Genomic DNA, 21,797 nt, shown 5'->3' with positions numbered 1-21,797 from the left:
AATTATTTTGTGGATACTGGGCACTTGACAGACAGAAATTAATGCTAGGAATTTCAGCTTTCTTGAGAATATACTTATTATCTAATGATTTTGCTCCATACCTTTTATGTGTTCGTGTTGAATCTTTTTCACTTTCTTTTCTTTTTCTTGCATAAGTTTAAACCAGTGTGTATCTAAGCAACTGACATTTAATTCATTGTGCTTCTCTTCTCGTTTCATCAGCAAGGCCTTTAGAAGGTTTAGTCTCACTTCTTGCAGTCTTCAAAAGAGCAAATACATGTCCATTTATTATAAGCATAAATATTATTATATCCTTTATCTGTAAAAAGGAGTAATCATGAGTTCTTTATGTTGAAGATATAAAGTATATTCTCAAGAGAACTTTATGTGAAAGTCTACTAAAATCTGATATTGGAAATAGTGTATAAGAAATCAATAATAACATAATTTAGATGTCTACAGCAAATAGCTAGAGTACTGTGTAGTACCAATCATGCATTGCCAAAAACTTTAAAAAAACCTGTTTACTGAGACTGCAGAACCCAAAGGCAGATCACTAAACATCTGACAGGATAATGCACTATTAATAGACTGCATATAGTTTAACATCAGTCTCTCTTATGCTGTGTCTAATCCTATAAATGTTTAATCTCAACAGTGAATACTGTACATAAAAAGAGGGCTTTCCATAATCATTGGGTTTGACTTTGATTAACTCATATTATCTAATAAATTCATTTCCAGGCCTACAAATATAAATACTATCAAGCTTATTTCTGTTTCCAGTAACCAAGAGAAATAATCAGTGTATTTGTTAAGATATGCGGATAGAAATCAAAAGATTATGAGTTTTAGTCCCACTTTAGGTACAGAGCCAGCTGGATAACCTTGGGCCAGTCACTTGTTTTAGCCACTAGGGAGGAGGCAATAGCAAACCACTTCTGAAAAGGCCTGACTAGAAAACTGACAAAAATGTATTTGAAGACACACACACACACACCCAGCCCATAGAAATAGTTACTGTGTGTTTTTCAGTTCCTGAAATTTATATATAACAATGGGAGCTTAAAAAAAGCAAAGGATTGTGTACCTCCCAAAATCCTTACAGAATGCTCTTCTTGTAAGTTAGCACCATATTCTATCATAAGGCCTTGGATAACATTTCAACTGCATTTGCATTTCAGAATGCAAATTATATATGGACAGTTCATAACCAGCCAAAAATTCCTGTCTTCCTTTTAAGCGTTTCACTTGAAGAATTTTAAGAAACCCAGAAGCTTACACATATTGTAAGTATTGCCTCTTCGATGTTTTATTCTAATTATATATTACTGCTTCCATTTAGCACAGGGATGTCAAACTTGACTTCATTGAAGGCCACATCAGGGTTGTGTTTAACCTCAGGGGGAGGGGCATAACTGGGGTAGGCATGGCCAGGTAGGCATGGCCAGCTCAACATCACTTGTGTGGGGGCACCTGTGGTGGCCAAGTGCCAAGTGCTTCCTTCCTTCCTTCTTTCCTTCCGTTCTTCCTTTTCCTTCCCTCTTCATTCTCCTTTCTTCCTCCTTCCTTATTTTTCCTTCTTTGTTCTCTTCCCATGTTTCTGTCTTTCTCTTTTTCTTTCCTCTTTCCCTTTCTCCTTTCCTTCTTGGATGTTCAAGTGCAAAAGGGGAAACATTTCTCTTTTTGTTTTTAGTTTGTTTTGCTAGCTCTCTGCCAGTGAAAACAGAGCTTAGGGGGGCTGTGCACCGTCTCCCCAGGCCCTGTTTTCAGCTGTGACGGCCTCCTGCAACTCTCTACCAGTAAAAACAGGCCCTGGCTTGAGGGGTCATTTTCACTTGCAGAGGGCTGCAGGAGGCCGTCATGACCGAAACCAGGGTTCGAGGAAACTGCAAGTGCCCCCCTGAGCTCCGTTTTCACTGGTAGACGTAGCATGATCCGTTCCTTTGCTGTTTCCAGGGTGGCCCCACAGGCCAGATCTAAACACCCTTTGGGCTGGATACAGCCCACAAGCCTTGAGTTTGACACCCTTGGTTTAGCAGAATACAGCTGGCCATCATAAATCCAGAAACCAAATATACAGCATGCTGACCATGTAGATGATTTGAACCATGGCATTTTGGGGCCAAGAAGTATTCAGATAACACACACTTCCCATTACCACGTCTGCCAAGGATGGGGGTAAGAACATAGGAAGATAAAAACTACCTACTCTTCTATTTCTTCCTCCCGAAAGGCCCACTCTTTTCTCTCCATTTCCTCCATCATTTTCCTCCGTTTTGCAATGTGTGCAGCATCATTCAGTGGTGGAAGAGTGGCCTCCCAGGCTCGTTTCTCCCGGGCTCGTTCAATTACTTCTACTTCTGCTTGAGTTGCTGGAAGGCCATGACCTTGAAAGAACAGGAAAGAACGAGAAACAATAAACAGACAGAAGGCTCAAAATACAGTATTGTGAAGGATAGGAGCCAAAATATTATTTTAAATTCTAGTGTAGTGCAAAATTCTAAAGCTAAAATTCTAAAGCTAAAAATACCCCTTGAAGTATTGAAAAATAAATGATTAGAAGTCATTTTAAACCATCATATTCAATCTCTCCCTCAATGCTGAAATCCAAAGTAAAGCATCCACCCATTCCTGTCAAACCCTTCTTACTGCTACTAAGCTTTTCATAATTTGGAAACTGGAATCTACCTTCCTATAATACAAAACCATTGTTTTATTCCTTACATATGTTTGAAAAGTATCATATCCCTTCTCCAGTGATTTATCTTAAAATTTAAACAAATCATCTTCCTTAAATTTGCTTGGTAATTTTTATATTCTGTCGATCCTTTTTGTTAGACTTCTTTATCTAAATCTTCTTTATCTTAACCTGCTTCTAATGCATTTTGGGAGTGTATTCAAAGAGTATAACCATATCCCACGCAGTCATATTTTCTCAACTCTAAACCCTCCCAGCTCCTTCAATTTTCTTCCACTGAACTTAATTTTCCGGCTTTTGATTGTAATTATTGCCCTGTTGTAATTATTGTTCTTAGAGTGTAATGCCCAGCAAAAGAAACATTATTTGGATGTTTGCTTGAAATCACATCATACTATTGACTTAATATTTAGCTGTACATAAATTATAATTCCAAGAACTTTTTCATACATATCATTAGCAAGCAATCTATGCCTCTGCATTTATTTATTCCATGTGGTAAACTTTGCCTATTTCACTGACCAAATACATTTTGAATGTTATTTCTCTTCTAACATAAAAAGTATACCATCTATATTAGTGTCACTTGCAATTTGATAAGATTTTCACCATCTTTCATCCAAACTGCTTTTTAAAAAATGCAATTTTGTAAAAGAGCTCAGCAATTGGGTAGACTGGAAAAAAAAGGGAGATTGACACTACATTTACCAATTGAGTTTCAATAATCACAGTTGCTATAAAGAGTTGCAGCAAACCCTTTAATAGTATTTGAGATTACTTTATGATTTTGAAATGTTGGAGCAGGTTCTGATTTTGTGATGGTACTCAATCCTTTTCAAGATCTCAATCGCTATAATTTTCTAGCACCATCGTGCCTACCATCCCTGTCCTATTGTCACCATTTATTCGTACCTATTTCCTGTATTCTTACTCATGTTTATACTTATACCTATTATTTTGTAAGCAATTGACAAATCAAATAAATAAATAAATAGATCCTGGAAATTAAGTATACTGAAAGAGAAAAGCAATTTTTCCCAGTTGACCATTCATCTCTAGATATGAATTGTACAGACTGCAGAAGGGGAATTACATCATTGTCTCACTTTGCTCTATGCCAAATTTTTAAAGAGGAGCTATGTACAAAAATAATATTGTTCATAGTAATGTTTTAATAATATGATTAAGTGAAATAAGATCCTAATTTCTTTGTTCTATCGCCTTCTTTTGGGAGCTTGCTCTCTGCTATGCCATTTAGGTATGAAACCCCTTTATTTTATAATTAATGTGAAATTTACAATCAGAGTATCCAAAATAGCCAAAATCTACAACAATCTTCTATTGTTAGAGCTGAATCAGATGTAGATATTATTTCACTTTACTTTTCTTTATTTCCTGTTTGTAAATTAGAACACGGCAAAACATTACATTTTTTTCTCAGTTTGGATAGTAAGATAGGTAATATATAAACGTGGGGAAACCAGATAGTATCTTCCTTTCAGTTGACAAGATGTATGCCCTGATGAAGATTGTTGATAACTGTAAAACAGAGTTTTATACATCAGATAATAGTATCAACAATTTTGGTAACTAAAAATTTTTTTGTGTATGTATGTGTGCACAAAGGTAAAATAAAAACTGACAGGTCATGTGAGCACAGGTTTGTGAAACTCCAAAACAGATCAGCCAAACAAACATTTAGGAGCTATGATTTGCTTAGCCAACTGTCTATTCCATTCTGACAGATGGATCAGCAGCAGAAACTACTTTTATTTCTGCTCCAGTGGCTAATTCTGGAAAAGACAGCCAAGACTCTCATAATACATACTGCAGAAATGGAGTAGGATGTGACCATTCTTAAAATCTCCACCTGCTTCTATTATATTTCTGTAACTTTACTACTCAGCTATTAAATGGCCAATGACAGGAGAATGATTGGAAGAATGGCAGACAGGCAAATAGAGTTCCTAACACAAATTAAGTCAGTGAATTTTGTAAGCACCTTGGCTATTGGAATTGATAAAAGTCTTAAGTGCCCTCATAATAGATATCTGATGTTGTTTCTTCTTTGAAAGCCAAAGGTATGAAGGGTGATGTCATGGGAACTTAATTATATTACAGAAAAACATTGTACCCTGTGTTCATCAGGTCTTAAACTCACCCCAAGTCAGCGTGGCAAGAGTTAACAATTCAGGTATTGAACCTGAAGGAACTATGTATTCAGGGCTATATGGGTCTGTCTGAGCTTCACCATCCCGATAATCTGTTTGTGTTTCCACGGTTCGTGAAATGAGATAGGCTGGTTTGTCTTTGGATTTTGCTGGATGAGACTGTAGCTCTGACCTAAAATGCAAGGAACCAAACAACATCTTTCAAAAGTTCCTACATGATTAAAATAAGACTTTAGTTATGTCACATTATAATATGCTTTGTCATTCCACAATGTTACTAAGGGGTTCAAAAATATTACATTCCATCATTCCTAAACCTTCTTAATCTTGTTATTTCATTTTATAAATTACTTTCCTCAATATTTTGCTGTACCTGGATTCTGTTTTTAATATAATGCAACACACACACATATTGATTCATTTTCCCAATCTTCCCTCCTAGGATATAAAGACATCAGAGGTGGTATTCAGCAAGTTGTGACCAGTTCTGGAGAACCAGTAGCAGAAATTTTGAGTAGTTTGGAGAACCGGCAAATACCACCACTGACTGGAGATTTTACAGTATCCTTCCCTTGCCACGCCCACCAAGCCACACCCACAGAACTGGTAGTAGAAAAATTTGAATCCCACCACTGAAAGACATGTGTGTACTTCATATCAGCATCCCAGGGATTGGGGGGAATCTGTGTGTGCCACCCTATGCTTAACAATATTTTGTCTTAGGCTGTTTTCATGCCTTTTAATTTAATTATTAGAAAAACTAATTTCTTGAGATATGAAAAAACTTATCATTTCAGTGATTAAACATTAGAACTAATACTGGTTTATTACTTACTTTGACATTGCATAAACAACATTCAGTGGAATTGGCTTATCAAATGGGATGAAAGGTCTAAAAATAAACACAAATTTAAGAATAAACCAATGAAGCAAAAAGGATATTTCTTCACTTATAATCCCCCAGACTCTTATTTCAGCAGCAACTACATATTACCTAACTGACCTCTTTTCAATAACTAACTGGTTTTAACCTGTCTATGGATATTTTAATTCTTATTTTATGTATATATTGAAAACTGTGGAATTTCTTTTTTTTTAATTTTCATTGGTTTTTAAAAACAAACATAAACAAACAAAACATAAAAACATCAAGCTATCTTCCATATGTGTACATACAGTGTGCTGGTTGGTTTACAAATTGTTTTGTGCTTCCATTTCGTAGTCTTCAATTACAATTACATTGCATATAATCTCATATTTTCAATCAAAAATTAAATACCTTAGTATCATTATTAATCAATCATTTGACTATACTTTTATTCATTCATGTTTTACAAGATAATCATAATTTACTTAGTTTATTTTATAACAGTTCATATTACCATCCCAAATCTATCCTAAAATCATTTTGTAGAATTTCTTGATTGTAGTTGAATAAAAGTTTGCTTAAAAATATATAATCAGTAGTCTCTCTTAGCTATTACAAAAATATATTTTTCATTCTCAAATTTCATTTCAAACATGTTACCGTGTGTGTGTGTATGTGTCAAAATTTTACAAGTTTCAGAGAGTAAAATATTTTGAACTATTAAATGATAAAAACAATTAGTATTGTATCTTACAACACACATGACCTCTTGTAACCATTCTACATCATGTCAGATTTACCTTTAACCAAGGCATCTGATTAAGACGCTGCTCAAGCTATAAGTACTTGGGGCAGGGGGTAATTGAAATTAGGAAAGAATCTTCATTTCTAATGTATTTTGGCAATAGCTATTAATTTGGTCATTAAGATTTAATTTGTATGTTTCCCACCGTTCAAAGTATTTCCAGCGATTCCTTCCATTAATGTCGGGATCTTCATATTCAATTCTGGGCACCTGAAGGGAAGCTGGGATTCTATACAGAAAAATAATACGTACAAATTATTAGTGAATCTGATATTTCAGAGAAATGTAACACTAATCTCTTACAAAGTTTGTTTTTTAAAAGTTAGTGGGGTTTCAGTAGGTAACTACCAACAACACCTTGAAGTGAAAATGGTGAAACTTTTTCAAACTATATTTCTTATATACTAGGAACCATATGCCCAGCCCAATGTAGCTGGGTCACATTTACATAGCTTTCCTCAACAGATCTGTTTTTCATGCTTTAACAGTTGCTCATTCCAGAGATAGCATTTCTCAAATCAAATTTAAACTGCAGACTTGGTTGCAACAATCGCTAACAGTATCCTGAATCATCATGTAACTAATATAAAATATCAGGACACTTACACCACAAGTTGCTGAAAAGTCTCAAAGCGTTGCTGTGCCTTTCCTCTCCATCTTCGATCAATGAATGGAGGAACAGGATTTTTTTCTTCTAATTGCACAAAGTACGATGGATAGTGAATCAAATTACTAAACATGGCTTTAAATTCTGGTACTTTCCTCTTTTTACATGAAAAAGACAGAAGTGCAACATTATATATTATTATGTTATATCTAAGGCTTAAATACAAATATAATTCATCATCATCGTTGGTTCCTTTTGCAGGAAGCACATAGGGCAGCAAGTTTCTTCCAATGAATCCTATCCATGGCAATGTCTTCGGCATCTTCAAAAATGAGAGCCCAAGTCTTAATATTTTCTTCATATAAATGACTTATATGAAACAAGTAGATTCTTAAAAACTTTGGCAATTATCGTAAGTAGAATTATATTTGTATTTGTATATAATTGTGATATACACATACAAATATAATTCTACATATGATAATTGTCAAACTTTTTAAGAATCCACTTGTTTAAGTCATTTATATGAAGAAAATATTAAGACGGGCTCTCTTTTTTGTGGTTTTTGTTTGTTTGTTTTGGAACTTGTTTATTCTTAGACTGTTTAAATAACTAAAATATTCAACTGCCAGTACAGGATTTACCATACCTTCCAGACAAAGATAACTGCTTGTGAAACAGAATTTTCTCTCTAGTAAAACTTTACAAGTAAACTAAAAGTATGCTAATTAGTACCTTTAAAATTGTCAAATTTAATTTTCTGCTCTACTGCATATGTCGAGTAATGTGTAAAATTATTGAAGAGTTGCATTATGGATAGTTAATAGTTTTATGTTTAAGTTGGATATACACATATACACATACATACAATATTTGTTTTCTGAGGTTCTCATGGGTATTTATATGTAGATCTTTGGTTGTTCGGGTTTTCTCCGCGTAAGATTTGAAGTATCTAGGCAACGTTTCGATGAAGTCTCATTCATCATCTTCAGGCTTCTGTCTCCAGCTCTGTGCTTCTCAGAGTAATGGAGATTGCAGCTGCTTCCTCCTTTAACTGCCAGTGGGGTGGAACTTGATTGGGTGGGGGCTTGGCTGTGTTCTGATTGGGTGGGGTGTGTTCTCATTGGTAGGGGGTTTGGCTGTGTTCTGATTGGTTGGGGGTTAGCCGTGTTCTGATTGGTTGGAGCGTGTTCTGTTCAGGAGGGGCTTGGTTGTGCTCAGGTTAGTTTTAGTTGCTGGGGATTTGAGCTGGAGAGTTGTGATCTTGCTGTTTGGCTTCTAGTTCGTGGTCCTGCTGCATCTTCATAGTGGGTGTTGGTTTGCTTCATGTATGGCTCAGAGGGTTTGAAGTGGGTAGTGATGCAGCTGCAGTGCAGCTTCTGGTCCATGGTCGTTTCTCATTTTCTGAATGGGTGGGAGTCTGTTTTCTACATGGAAGTGTGGTGGTGGCATCATGTGTGGCTCTCATGGGTGTGGGTCCAGTGTCCTTCTTCATGTTAGGTACTCGTCTGTTCATGAGGGCGGGTTTCCAAATGGCTGGAAGGCGGGAGGTGTCATCTCGTTTGTTCATGCTGTGTGGCGTTTTCTATCTCTATGGCTTCTCTGATTATTCTGCTGTTGAAGTGTTCGGTTTTGGCGATAGTTCTGGTATTTTAAAATCAATTTCATGTCCTGTGGCTTTGAGGTGTTGGACCAGGGAAGAGGTTGTTTCTTCTTTTTGATTGAGTTCTTATGTTCTTCAATGCGTGCGCTTATTCTTCTGTTAGTTTGTCCAATGTATGTGTTAGGGCAGGCTGTGCAGGGATTCGTATACTCCTTGGTTTTCTAATTGATTTTGTCTTTGGGGTTTCTTAGGATGGTGGATATTTTTTTGTTTGTGCAGAATGCTGTTTTGATGTTGTGTTTTTGGAGGATCTTGCTAATTTTGTCTGTAGTGCCTTTTATATATGGGAGGAGGCTTTTCCGTTTTCTTGTTCTCTGTCTTGGATTTTGGTTGGGGCTTCTTTTTGGATTAGGTGGGTAATCTTCTTTCTTTGGAATCCATTGGCTGTGAGTACGTTGGTGAGAGTGTGTAGTTCGGTTTTTGGTGTTGTTCATCGGCTAAGCATTTTGTTCTGGAGATGAGTGTCTTGGCTACGGAATTGATCTGTGCTGGGTGGTGGTGTGAGAGTGCATGTAGATAGCGGTTAGTATGTGTTTTCTTCTGGTAGATGGTGTGTCCTAGGGAGCCATCGGATCTTTTGTATACCAAGACATCTAGGAAGGGAAGTTGATTGTTGGCTTCTGTTTCCATGGTGAATTGTATTTTGGGTGTAGACTGTTGAGGTATGTGAGGAAGTTGTTCAGTTTTTCTTTCCCGTGTGGCCAGATTATGAAGGTGTCATCTACGTATCTGAGCCAGAGTTTGGGTTTGTGGTCGTATTTTTCTAGAGCTTGTGTTTCAAAGTGTTCCATGTAGAGGTTTGCGATGACAGGTGAGAGGGGTGATCCCATAGGTGCTCCTTCTATTTGTTTGTATTTTTGTCCATTGTAGGTGAAGTAAGTATTGGATAGGCAGTGGTTGGTTAGATCTAGGATGTGCTTGGGGGTTTGTATTTGTTTTGGATGGCTGTCAAGGCTTCTTTTATTGGCACTTGGGTGAAGAGGATGTGACATCGAAGCTTACTAGTAGGTCGCTAGGTTGTAAGTTTTGTTTCTTTATGATCTCGATGAACTGGAATGAGTTTCTTACGTGTGAGTTGATGGATTCTGCATAGGGTTGTAGTTGTTTGGCAAGAAATTTGGCCAGGTTTTGTAGAGGTGAGCCTATGGAGCTGACTATTGGTCTGAGTGGGGTTCCTTCTTTGTGTATTTTGGGGAGACCATAAAGCTTGGGGCATCTGGATGATTTTTCTCTGGGTATGATTCCTTGCTGGATTTCTTCACTGATGGGGGAGGCTTTTATTTTGGATTTGGTAGTTTTTTCTAGGTAGGTGGTGGGGTCTGTCTTTAGGGGTTTGTATGTGGGGTCTTGGAGTAGGTTGGTTAGCTTGGTTTGGTAGTCAGATGTGTTCATTACCACTGTCGCATTGCCCTTGTCTGCTGGTAGGATTATTATGCTGGTGTCTTCTTTCAGGTTAAGTAGTGCAGTTTGTTCTTCTTTGGATAAGTTGCTTTTGGGTGGTTTGCTAGTGCAGAGGATGTTGGTGATTTCGAGTCTGATTTTGTTAGCATCATCAGGGTTGGTTTTGGTCAGGCTGGTTTCAACTCCACATATGATGGTTTCTGTGGGGATGTGTTTGGGAGCGACAGCAAAGTTGAATCCTTTTGAGAGGATCTTGGTTTCAGCTTCAGTGAGGATCTTGTCTGAGATGTTGTGCACTGTTTGTTTCATGCTGTCTGGAGAGCCGAAACACAGACCATCCTCAAGACAGACACACAGACCAACAAACTCAGGAAACTACAACAATGCCAGAAACCAACTTTTCCCCCCCCACAGCCACACATGAAACAAACAGTGCACAACATCTCAGACAAGATCCTCACTGAAGCTGAAACCAAGATCCTCTCAAAAGGATTCAACTTTGCTGTCGCTCCCAAACACATCCCCACAGAAACCATCATATGTGGAGTTGAAACCAGCCTGACCAAAACCAACCCTGATGATGCTAACAAAATCAGACTCGAAATCACCAACATCCTCTGCACTAGCAAACCACCCAAAAGCAACTTATCCAAAGAAGAACAAACTGCACTACTTAACCTGAAAGAAGACACCAGCATAATAATCCTACCAGCAGACAAGGGCAATGCGACAGTGGTAATGAACACATCTGACTACCAAACCAAGCTAACCAACCTACTCCAAGACCCCACATACAAACCCCTAAAGACAGACCCCACCACCTACCTAGAAAAAACTACCAAATCCAAAATAAAAGCCTCCCCCATCAGTGAAGAAATCCAGCAAGGAATCATACCCAGAGAAAAATCATCCAGATGCCCCAAGCTTTATGGTCTCCCCAAAATACACAAAGAAGGAACCCCACTCAGACCAATAGTCAGCTCCATAGGCTCACCTCTACAAAACCTGGCCAAATTTCTTGCCAAACAACTACAACCCTATGCAGAATCCATCAACTCACACGTAAGAAACTCATTCCAGTTCATCGAGATCATAAAGAAACAAAACTTACAACCTAGCGACCTACTAGTAAGCTTCGATGTCACATCCCTCTTCACCCAAGTGCCAATAAAAGAAGCCTTGACAGCCATCCAAAACAAATACAACCCCCAAGCACATCCTAGATCTAACCAACCACTGCCTATCCAATACTTACTTCACCTACAATGGACAAAAATACAAACAAATAGAAGGAGCACCTATGGGATCACCCCTCTCACCTGTCATCGCAAACCTCTACATGGAACACTTTGAAACACAAGCTCTAGAAAAATACGACCACAAACCCAAACTCTGGCTCAGATACGTAGATGACACCTTCATAATCTGGCCACACGGGAAAGAAAAACTGAACAACTTCCTCACATACCTCAACAGTCTACACCCCAAAATACAATTCACCATGGAAACAGAAGCCAACAATCAACTTCCTTCCTAGATGTCTTGGTATACAAAAGATCCGATGGCTCCCTAGGACACACCATCTACCAGAAGAAAACACATACTAACCGCTATCTACATGCACTCTCACACCACCACCCAGCACAGATCAATTCCGTAGCCAAGACACTCATCTCCAGAACAAAATGCTTAGCCGATGAACAACACCAAAAACCGAACTACACACTCTCACCAACGTACTCACAGCCAATGGATTCCAAAGAAAGAAGATTACCCACCTAATCCAAAAAGAAGCCCCAACCAAAATCCAAGACAGAGAACAAGAAAACGGAAAAGCCCTCCTCCCATATATAAAAGGCACTACAGACAAAATTAGCAAGATCCTCCAAAAACACAACATCAAAACAGCATTCTGCACAAACAAAAAAATATCCACCATCCTAAGAAACCCCAAAGACAAAATCGAATTAGAAAACCAAGGAGTATACGAAATCCCCTGCACAGCCTGCCCTAACACATACATTGGACAAACTAACAGAAGAATAAGCCAATTGAAGAACATAAGAACTCAATCAAAAAGAAGAAACGACCTCTTCCTGGTCCAACACCTCAAAGCCACAGGACATGAAATTGATTTTAAAAATACCAGAACTATCGCCAAAACCGAACACTTCAACAGCAGAATAATCAGAGAAGCCATAGAGATAGAAAAACGCCCACACAGCATGAACAAACGAGATGACACCTCCCGCCTTCCAGCCATTTGGAAACCCGCCCTCATGAACAGACGAGTACCTAACATGAAGAAGGACACTGGACCCACACCCATGAGAGCCACACAAGATGCCACCACCACACTTCCATGTAGAAAACAGACTCCCACCCATTCAGAAAATGAGAAACGACCATGGACCAGAAGCTGCACTGCAGCTGCATCACTACCCACTTCAAACCCCTCTGAGCCATACATGAAGCAAACCAACACCCACTATGAAGATGCAGCAGGACCACGAACTAGAAGCCAAACAGCAAGATCACAACTCTCCAGCTCAAATCCCCAGCAACTAAAACTAACCTGAGCACAACCAAGCCCCCTCCTGAACAGAACACGCCTCCAACCAATCAGAACACGGCTAACCCCCAACCAATCAGAACACAGCCAAACCCCTACCAATGAGAACACACCCCCACCCAATCAGAACACAGCCAAGCCCCCACCCAATCAAGTTCCACCCCCACTGGCAGTTAAAAGGAGGAAGCAGCTGCAATCTCCATTACTCTGAGAAGCACAGAGCTGGAGACAGAAGCCTGAAGATGATGAATGAGACTTCATCGAAACGTTGCCTAGATACTTCAAATCTTACGCGGGAGAAAACCCGAACAACCAAAGATCTACATACATACAATATATTCCACTATTCAGGTGCCTTGGCTTACAATCACAACTGAGCCCAACATTTCTGTTGCATAGCAAGACAATTGCTAAGTGACTTTTGCCACATTTTATGACCTTTTATGGCACAATTGTTAACTGATTGAAGTTAGTAATACAGTTATTGAATGAATCTGGCTTTCCCATTGACTATGCTTGTTAGAAGTTTGCAAAAGATGATCGCGTGACCCCAGGGCACTGCGATCATCATAAATAGGAGTTAGTTGCAATATGTCAGAATTTTGATCATGTGACCATAGGGATTCTGCAATGGTTGTGTGAAAAATGGTCATCAGTCACTTTTTTCAGTGCCACTGTAAGTTTGAATGGTCACTAAATGAACTGTTGTAAGTTCAGGACTACTTACATTTTTGTACTAAAAAGGCTGGAAATTTCTGTTTACATAAGCATCTCAAATTATTATTCAAAGAAATCATGCAAATTCTATATCTACATGATATGTGTAGATATAGGTAGAAACAATGCTTTTTTAAAAAAGTTATATTTCCTATTAAATAGATTTCAAAAATACCTAGCAACAGCAAGTTATTTTTCACAGAAACACAAGTGCTCTGAAAAATAGTTTTAAACTAGAATCACCTACCATTTCATCATGAATAAGATGAGCTTGGACATTTGCTTGTGCATGATCTTTTTCACTTGACAGCTCATACAATGGATCTAAAATACATATACAGAAATGGAAACACTTTAATAAATTTAACAAAGTATATTATTCTATACAATCCTGTAAAGCATGCATTTATTCATAACTTTCTAATATGGCTTCAATTTTAATTTAAAGATGAAGTAGGTATGTGATGTTACCTTGAGAATTCTCAGTTGCTTTTATTAATATTTATTTGTCTTTTTATAAATAAGATGGAGTAGAGAAATGCAAAAGCAATCAAGTTATTCAATGAACCAGTAAACAAAGCAAGTAAAAATTAATCTATAGATAAGTATTTGCAAATGAACTCAAACTTTAACAAAGAGAACATTATTATAAAGTCAAAGCAGAAAAACCAGAATGTTAGGATGAACAATTTGTGACTTAGTTTGTTATGGAAATATGGTTTAAGAAGTACCACTCACAATCAAGTCAATTATAATTATAATATCCATAACAATCATATAAAGTTAATGATCCGTGCCTATCACATAGATTAATTTTGAGTGTGAATGGTATATAACAATTACAGCACAGATAGTCCTCTACTTACAACCACAACTGAGCCCCAAATTTTCATTGCTAAGGAAGACAGTTAAGTGAGTTTTGCCCCATTTTATGACTCTTTGCGCCACAGTTAAGTGAAACATGTGATCACTAAGTGAATCTGGCTCCTCCTGCTGACTTTGCTTGTTGATGCTAGCTGAGAAGATTACAAATAATGGTAACATGACCCTAGGGGAGTCCAACTGTCATAAATACATGCCAAGTACCCAAATTTTGATCACATGACCATGAGGACATGGCAGTGATCATAAGTGTGTAAACTGGTCGTAAGACCCTTTTTTCAGTGCTATTGTAACTGTGAAGTCACTAAGCAAATGGTTGCAAGTGGAGGGTTACCTGTAATAGAAAAAATTAGGATATATATACCTATGATGGGCTGAAAAGTCCATACTATGGTAAGTCTGGTCCTGTTTCCATACAAAAGCACAACTGTCATTTCTCCTCTACCCATTGGGACTATATGCTCTTAAGATGGACTTTATAACTACTAATTCTCAGTGGCACTGATTTCAGGACGCTTTTACCTATTCTTAAGTTTAATTAGGATGACCAAACCAATTTTCTTAGTCCAGAATATACCGAACCACAGAATTATTTCTCAAACGGGACTAAAATGGGCTGGTTGGTTTGTGGCTCAGTGGACCCTGCAAATCAAGCCTGTCGGTTCCCGAAAAGTTCACTTCTAGAAAAGCAAGCCCCATCAGCGTCCCCTTGGTTACCATAAAGGAAATCAAAAGCCCGGTTGGGAGCCATCTTCCTGCGATACCGGATCCCAGCGTGGTCCAGCGGCCGAACAACGGTCACCGCTTGATTCATCTTGCGGCCGGCTACCTTGGTCTCTGCCGCCGCCTGGGAAGGTTGTCGACGCCGTCTACATAGCAACCGTTTCCACAGGAACAGAGCCGAACGAAAGGGCTCCATGACACTTCCTGGAGCGATACCATAGAGCTGGAGTTGGAGTGCAAATCGCTCCGCCGCGCCAGTAACTTGGAGTCTTTTCTTGACGCTTTGCCCAGGGGAAAAAAAAAAAGAAGCAATCGTCGGTATCAACGAGGCTCATCTTTCACATTTGGGGGAGTTAAGAAAGGAGCATTTCCATTAAGAATATATTTCTGGGAGAATTTGTCTTGAAAACTCGGACACCCGGAAAACTGAAGAGAAGCCACGGGTATGATAAATTCCAGGATAAATTCCAGTCTAATGAGCTATGATGGACGAATTTGCTTCTCGTCGACTTTTGTGACTTCACGGACGTGTCCACTTAAACGTCTTCCGTGTTTTGTTTTTTGTTTCCGTCCTATGTCCTCGGATTATTCTTCTCTGTTCTGTTCAGATATCCGGCATGGCTTATTGTAACATTCTGCTGCCACCTAGCCGAGCTTTACGGGCATTGCCCCAATATAAACATATACCTTTCAATAATTCAAACTAAGCAACGAAACTAGTATTTAAAACTATACAGTAGTTCGAAAGTCCACCTGGGAATAAAAGAAAAAAGTAGGGAAAAACGGCAAACAAAATCATAGATCAAAAGGAATAACAATCTTAAAAGATTTATTTGCGGTTCGGCTACTTCGGGGATCATTAGACACAGTCTGTCGTAAAAAAGGTGATCAGTAGTCTTTAATGCCTCGTCCTCCATCGCCGCATTAAGACACTTCTTCCTTTTCAAAGTTGACGGCTTGCATACATAGAACATTGGGGATGTTACGTCACAAACGACGGTATCGTAACCTAGTGGCGACGGCGGAAATCCGAGACACTCCTTCCCTGTAGGCCTGTGTTCTGGCTGTTTGTGCGCATGCGCAAGTAGAAGGGATGTCGAACCTGGCATCGTGCGATCCGGCGGGTCTCCAAGCCCCCGCTCAGGCGGAGCAAAAGCCGCCGCCTTCGCTGAAGCCGTGTTGTGCCTGCCCCGAGACAAAGCAGGCGCGCGACGCTTGGTTGGTAACGGGGGCGGGGGGTTACGGGAGAAAAGGGCGCGTGGGTAAATTAGGGACTTCGCCGCGACATGCGGAAGCGTGGGGCGCGATGGACAGTTTTGCGCGTCGGCAAACGGTATCGAACTGGCTAGCCAAACCGCAGAAGCAAATTCCCTCCGGATATTTTTTAGCGCTTCTCCCAGACTGGACCAAAGTCGGGAAACGGCTGGGAGAAAGTTTGTCTCAATTATTCCTGGACAGGAGAAAGCGCCTCGTTGCTGGAGCAACAGAGGTGTGCCTTTTCCCGATTAAGTCGTAAAATAGTCCCGCATCTTGTTCTAAAATGAACGCGTTATTTCTTCCTGGGTAGAAGTGGTGAGAAGCAGAAACAGAAGAGCTCATTTCTAAACTTGAAAGACTGTTGTTAAATATTTTAAACTCGGTTTTCAAAAACCTGCTAGTGCTAGTACAAACGATTTATTAGAAGAGACTGCCTGGGAAAGAATAAAATCACATTATTAAATTTTTTTGTGGCACTTTATATTTAGTTATATACAAAATATGTTGTGGCTTCAGTCACAGACTTATGAAGTGGCTAATAATTATTGAACTGCCAAATTAATTTTAATATGGAGCAATTTACCACCTGATTACTGTTAAAAAGTTGCTGAATAATGTGCTTTAATATAATAACCTCATTTTCCAAAAACTGCAAAAGCAGAGGCTGGGTTAGTCTTATTCAAATATACTGAAGCTATTCTTTAATCCTAAAATTTACAAGTCTCGAGAACTTCTTGATTACAGTTTTGAAAGTATCTAGCTTAACATCATTACAGTTCATTTTACCATATATTTAAAATATATGTGGGCAGATTATCATAATTTCTAATACCTAGTTAAAAAAAGATTTATTAAGACAACTGTTTTTTTTTTAGAAATAACAGCAGCAGCAGTAGCAGCTTAAAAGAAAAGCTTAACTTTGCTTTTAACTATAACTATAACTTAACTAGCCTCAAATTTTAAAACAAACCTAGTCCTGGGTAGATGAGGGTAGAGCTTTTGATAGCAGCAGTTGAAGGTAAAGTTTCTCCTTTGCAAATGTTTTGCAAGTGTCTTGCACCATACCACATCTCCAGCACCAAGGCCAGAAAGATAGCAGGGGGATATACTGTTTCTGGAAGTTTGGAGAATCTGTGTGTCTATGCCATGTTTCGCTCCCAGCCAAACCACAGGACTAATCAAGGGGAGAAGCTGAGGCAGGAGGCTGACTGTCCAGACTCTTTTCTATATGAACCCAGATTTTAACCTCTTCCTGCAAAACTGCAGAAGGCTCCCAATCTTTTCTGAAACAGTTGCACTAGTGGTTTTATTTCCTTTTACTCAGAATAAAGTCTATGTTCCTGGACAGAAATTGCTTTATTCCAACGATTGACAGCTTAAAAATTAATGAAAGTAATCTTCTCACTGTCCCAACACCTCTCACTCTGGAGAAAGAAGCTTGGTAGATGCAGAATAACCTCTTTTTAATTTCTTCTAGAAAAAGGAAGGCAGCTACAACCTATTATTTTCAAAGTGGTTGAGAAACATCTGTATCTGTATATCTACATAAGATTGACTATGTTAAATAACCTGGATAAGGGAAGGAGAACAATTTGGTAACATAGAAGTATTACAGCTAGTCAGACTCAGAGTTGAAGTCCAGTGCTCATCAACTTAGTTGAGGCCTTGATTTGTGAAATCACTTAAAGGGGAAATGTTGTTTTGCAGCATTATCGAAAAAGGAGAAGAAAACTGTGGCCATCTTATTGAAGCTCACAAGGAGTGCATGAGAGCTTTGGGTTTTAAGATATGAACAAGATGAGTCATATATTGGAATCTTTCATAGGTAGGTGACTAAATTGCTATTTACCAAAACATAGTTTAATCAGAAAATATAATTTCCTAGCAATTACCACTGCATTTGTGGGTATAGAAACTTTTGTGGGTGCAAAACTTGCATAATCTATAATATGCATAATGTATTTTCTTCCTGTTTCCAATTTGTCGTGTGTTTTGAAAATTTTAATTTTAGTTTGAAAATCTAAAATAGCCCTGTTTTGCTGCAATGAAACTAAATAGTTTTTCTTCTCTAATTATACTTACTAGCAGTCTTTCTTATTTTCCTTTTTAAGCCTAAAACTCTAATTTCTCCAGAGTTACAGATATCCTACCATAATTTATGGATGAAATACCTTCTTACATTTTATCTGCTTTATTTATCTACTGGAAATAGGACTTGGCACAATTAAATTGAATGAGCCAAGTATTCTTACTAAGATATAATGTTATTTTTGGGAGGGAAGTATAATTTTTTACTTTAATTATACACATATTCTACTTAATAGCACATAAATTCAACGTTATCAATGGTAAATTGGCTGCATCCTCACAGATTGGGTCACTTTTAATATACACTTTAGGAATATAAAAAGGGATTAAGAATATGTCATCAATGAACTTCGTCACTTTTTGTCTGCAGGGTATATGTTCCCCAAATGCTATTTTTCAAAGCCTTAAAAGCTATTTATTTTCCAATAACAGTATTCTCATGTTGATTTCTGTCAACAACAAAATGAAAAGATCTTTATAACTGATTGTCCTATCCATATCTACAGTAGTAACATATGATAACCCCACCATAGGATTCATATCCTGCTGATTTGTGAATTTAGAAAAATCTGAAAATATATTAACCCTAAAGGAAAAAATAACCAATGTGTAGGATTACTATAGGTGAAGCAGGTCCCCAGTGTTCTTTATCCTATTTTAACTCTTAACTAATTTATATATTTATTTATAAATCAACTGATTTTTGGCTTGTCAGAGGCCTCCAGCTTCCCTTTCTCCATTGAAGGATCTGCAGGACCAATCTCCTGTGTTATAGCAATAGCACTTAGATGTATATAGTGCTTTATAGTGCTTTACAGCCCTCTCTAAGCAGTTTACAAATTGCCCCCAACAATTTGGGTCCAAATTTTACCCACCTTGGAAGGATGGAAGGGTGAGTTATCCTAGTTGTTGCCATCTTTTTGCTAAGAAAACTGAAATATTATAGAAAATATGTTCATATATCAAACATTTGCATGCTGCTTCTAAGATCTAACGCTTACACATTAGGATTAATTGGAAAATTTTTCACATGCATAGTCCAAACCATTATCATATACACATCAGTCATCAACTAAAGTAACAGGGTCATGATACACCAGATACTACATGGACCCTCAATTTACCCAAGCCCTGGAATAGGGCAGATACAAAGAGTAATACTCTCTTCCAGCAAAATGGAATAAACTTCGCAAGGTTTGTAAGAATGAATTAGTTCTGTGATTGAAATCCAGTATTCTCCAACAATAGTTTGCAAAAAAATTTTTAAAAAAACTTCTGTTCTGGTAGCCAAAAGTTCTAAGAAATAGATTAGGACTAAAACTTTTTAGGAAGGTCCAAATCCAAAGGAAACTGAATTAAACTAGTGCTGGTTTTTCCACCAGAATGTAAAACCTGTCCCAATTATCTCTGGGTTTATTCAAATTGAATGTATAAACTAGAAGCATTACTCATAATGGCATATGCATAAAAGCACTGCATAAAAATGTTCTTTGCTTCTGTTTTAATGTCTGGATATTCTTACGGATAGTCCAAATGTATTTTTTCAATGTTAAGTCCTAGACAACTATAATTATGACTAGAGAATTGGTGACCTGTTCGGTTATCCTTTCAGAAATATTTCATGACAAGGTTCCTCAGTGCCTTCAACTATGATAGAACCTTATGTATTGCTTTCACTGGAAAAGTTGGTATACATTGGGAGATCTGTCTTGAAAATAGCCCATGTTGAACTGTTTAGGACAGCCAAAGCATCAGTGTAGGAAATATTTTATGACATTTTGTATCATGTCATAAACTTTTATAATAAGTTTTATGTTATAAAATGTTTTATAAATTTTTAATAAAATGTTTTATAAATGTTAATGCCGTGGGAATCATGGGTCCTTGATTTGGGATGCATTCTGTCAGTTAATCCATTAGATATATCTCAAATGGTTCTGACATTATTGCCCTATGATGCATTGTTTCCTCCAATTAAAACTTACAGGAATGAGAGTTTTAATAATATATAAATAGATGGTCAAACAGTTTCTTATAGTTTTTTTCCTTTTTCCTTTAGGTGATTTACTGTGGATAATTGGAAACTTTACTTCCACAACTGGTTGAATTGCTTTTTGATGTTTTTTATGAGAAGATGGGGAAAAATATTTAATATAAGTTTTAAAATCACAACAATATATTGCCTTAATCTATACCTTGTATTTGGGAAATTGTGACAATAAATTATTCTTAGTATTTAAAGTTCTAATTTAAACAGAGGATTGTTTCTTTCCTGTACATAAAATATTATGAATGCAAGCAATAAAGCAATTTGATCTGAATACAGGTAATTTTGTTGGAATTAATAAATGTGTCTGCATGGATTGAGTCTTGTTCAGTTTCCTGAAGACTATTCAGGAAGAATTGCTCACATCTTAATTAAAAAGCAATGAAGGGTTTGGAAAAAGCCATTTAAGTCATCAAGTCCAGCCTCCTGTTTAGTGCAAGAATACAAATTAAAACATACTGTCAAGTTTCTAGTAGAACAAGCAAAGAAGATTTGCCCACCTTCTCCCACCATTAATAATTGCCTAACATTTTACTGGAATCTCATTAAGTTAAGACAGTTATCCCTAGCTGCCAATCTGGAGTAATATAAAACGGACTTCGGTAGAGGTCTGCTGAACTTCCAAGAGGCCAAAGAAAGTGTTATATAGGGAAGTGACTGCTATAAAAAAGGTACACTACTTAGCTTCCATTAGATAGCAATATTTAGGACTCATTCTCTCTGGCCTGGTAGGAGCAGTAGAAGTTCTTAGGGAAAAATTTAAGTGCCTTACAGACCAGGGATCTCTAACCTGTAATCGCAGCTCACTAATGGACTGGCATGTTTGAAACCAGGCCATGCACATGACAGACAAGCACTCACGTGAAGCTCCACCTGCATGAGCAGTAGGCCCTTGCACTTGGATGCGAAGCTCCACATGTGCGAGTGGAGGGCACTTGTGCTCATGTGCAAAGCTCCATTCACACAAGCACTCCGCTTACATGAGTGGAGCTTCACACGCAAGCACAAGTGCCTTCCACTCGCATGCGAATGGAATTGTGAGTGCACACATGTACCTGCAACTCTCATGCTCCCTTCGCCAGGCTGGGCCACCAAGGTGGACAGGTTTTGTAATGCTGAAGTAGATCTTTGATGAGCAGCATCTTGATGAGCACCTGGAACAAAACTGAAAGCCAGTGTAGCTTGCACAACAGAGGCATTACATGGACTGACTAACTGTGTGCTGCTGTGTTCTGGATCAATTGTTCTAGATGACCTTCAAGGGCAGCTTGCAACAGGTCCCTAAAAGGAATTAT

General features: G+C 38.0%; 3 protein-coding genes across 19 annotated transcripts in view; 2 read left to right on the top strand and 1 right to left on the bottom strand.

Moving 5' to 3' along the window:
* Positions 1 to 5,689, top strand: part of GSK3B (glycogen synthase kinase 3 beta) — a 148,959-nt gene extending 143,270 nt beyond the window's left edge. For all 13 annotated transcript variants that reach the window (XM_087926154.1, XM_087926150.1, XM_087926146.1 and 10 more), the window contains one exon: positions 5,315 to 5,689. In XM_087926154.1, the coding sequence (XP_087782280.1) occupies positions 5,315 to 5,508 (194 nt within the window). In that variant the 3' untranslated portion in view covers positions 5,509 to 5,689. The remainder of the gene's footprint in view (positions 1 to 5,314) is intronic.
* CFAP91 (cilia and flagella associated protein 91) overlaps positions 1 to 16,120 on the bottom strand; it is a 51,198-nt gene extending 35,078 nt beyond the window's left edge. For all 5 annotated transcript variants that reach the window (XM_087926135.1, XM_087926136.1, XM_087926134.1 and 2 more), the window contains exons 1-8: positions 15,105 to 16,120; positions 13,753 to 13,829; positions 7,152 to 7,309; positions 6,691 to 6,774; positions 5,708 to 5,764; positions 4,863 to 5,044; positions 2,213 to 2,390; positions 102 to 259 (exon numbers count right to left, since the gene is read on the bottom strand). In XM_087926135.1, coding sequence (XP_087782261.1) covers positions 102 to 259; positions 2,213 to 2,390; positions 4,863 to 5,044; positions 5,708 to 5,764; positions 6,691 to 6,774; positions 7,152 to 7,309; positions 13,753 to 13,829; positions 15,105 to 15,306 — 1,096 coding nt within the window. In that variant the 5' untranslated portion in view covers positions 15,307 to 16,120. The remainder of the gene's footprint in view (positions 1 to 101; positions 260 to 2,212; positions 2,391 to 4,862; positions 5,045 to 5,707; positions 5,765 to 6,690; positions 6,775 to 7,151; positions 7,310 to 13,752; positions 13,830 to 15,104) is intronic.
* A 41-nt stretch (positions 16,121 to 16,161) lies between these two features.
* COX17 (cytochrome c oxidase copper chaperone COX17) lies at positions 16,162 to 20,776 on the top strand. The gene is made up of 3 exons (XM_026713294.2): positions 16,162 to 16,328; positions 18,075 to 18,192; positions 20,515 to 20,776. Exons 1-2 carry the CDS (start codon positions 16,204 to 16,206, stop codon positions 18,157 to 18,159), a joined length of 210 nt encoding a protein of 69 aa, XP_026569079.1. The 5' UTR covers positions 16,162 to 16,203; the 3' UTR covers positions 18,160 to 18,192; positions 20,515 to 20,776.
* Positions 20,777 to 21,797: the final 1,021 nt, after the last annotated feature.

Source organism: Pseudonaja textilis, chromosome 2 (genome assembly GCF_049901715.1).
Source record: "Pseudonaja textilis isolate UNSWEBS1 chromosome 2, rPseTex1.2, whole genome shotgun sequence".
Lineage (NCBI taxonomy): Eukaryota > Metazoa > Chordata > Lepidosauria > Squamata > Elapidae > Pseudonaja > Pseudonaja textilis.
Note: the sequence above shows the minus strand (reverse complement) of the source record. Positions and strands in the feature narration are given on the sequence as shown.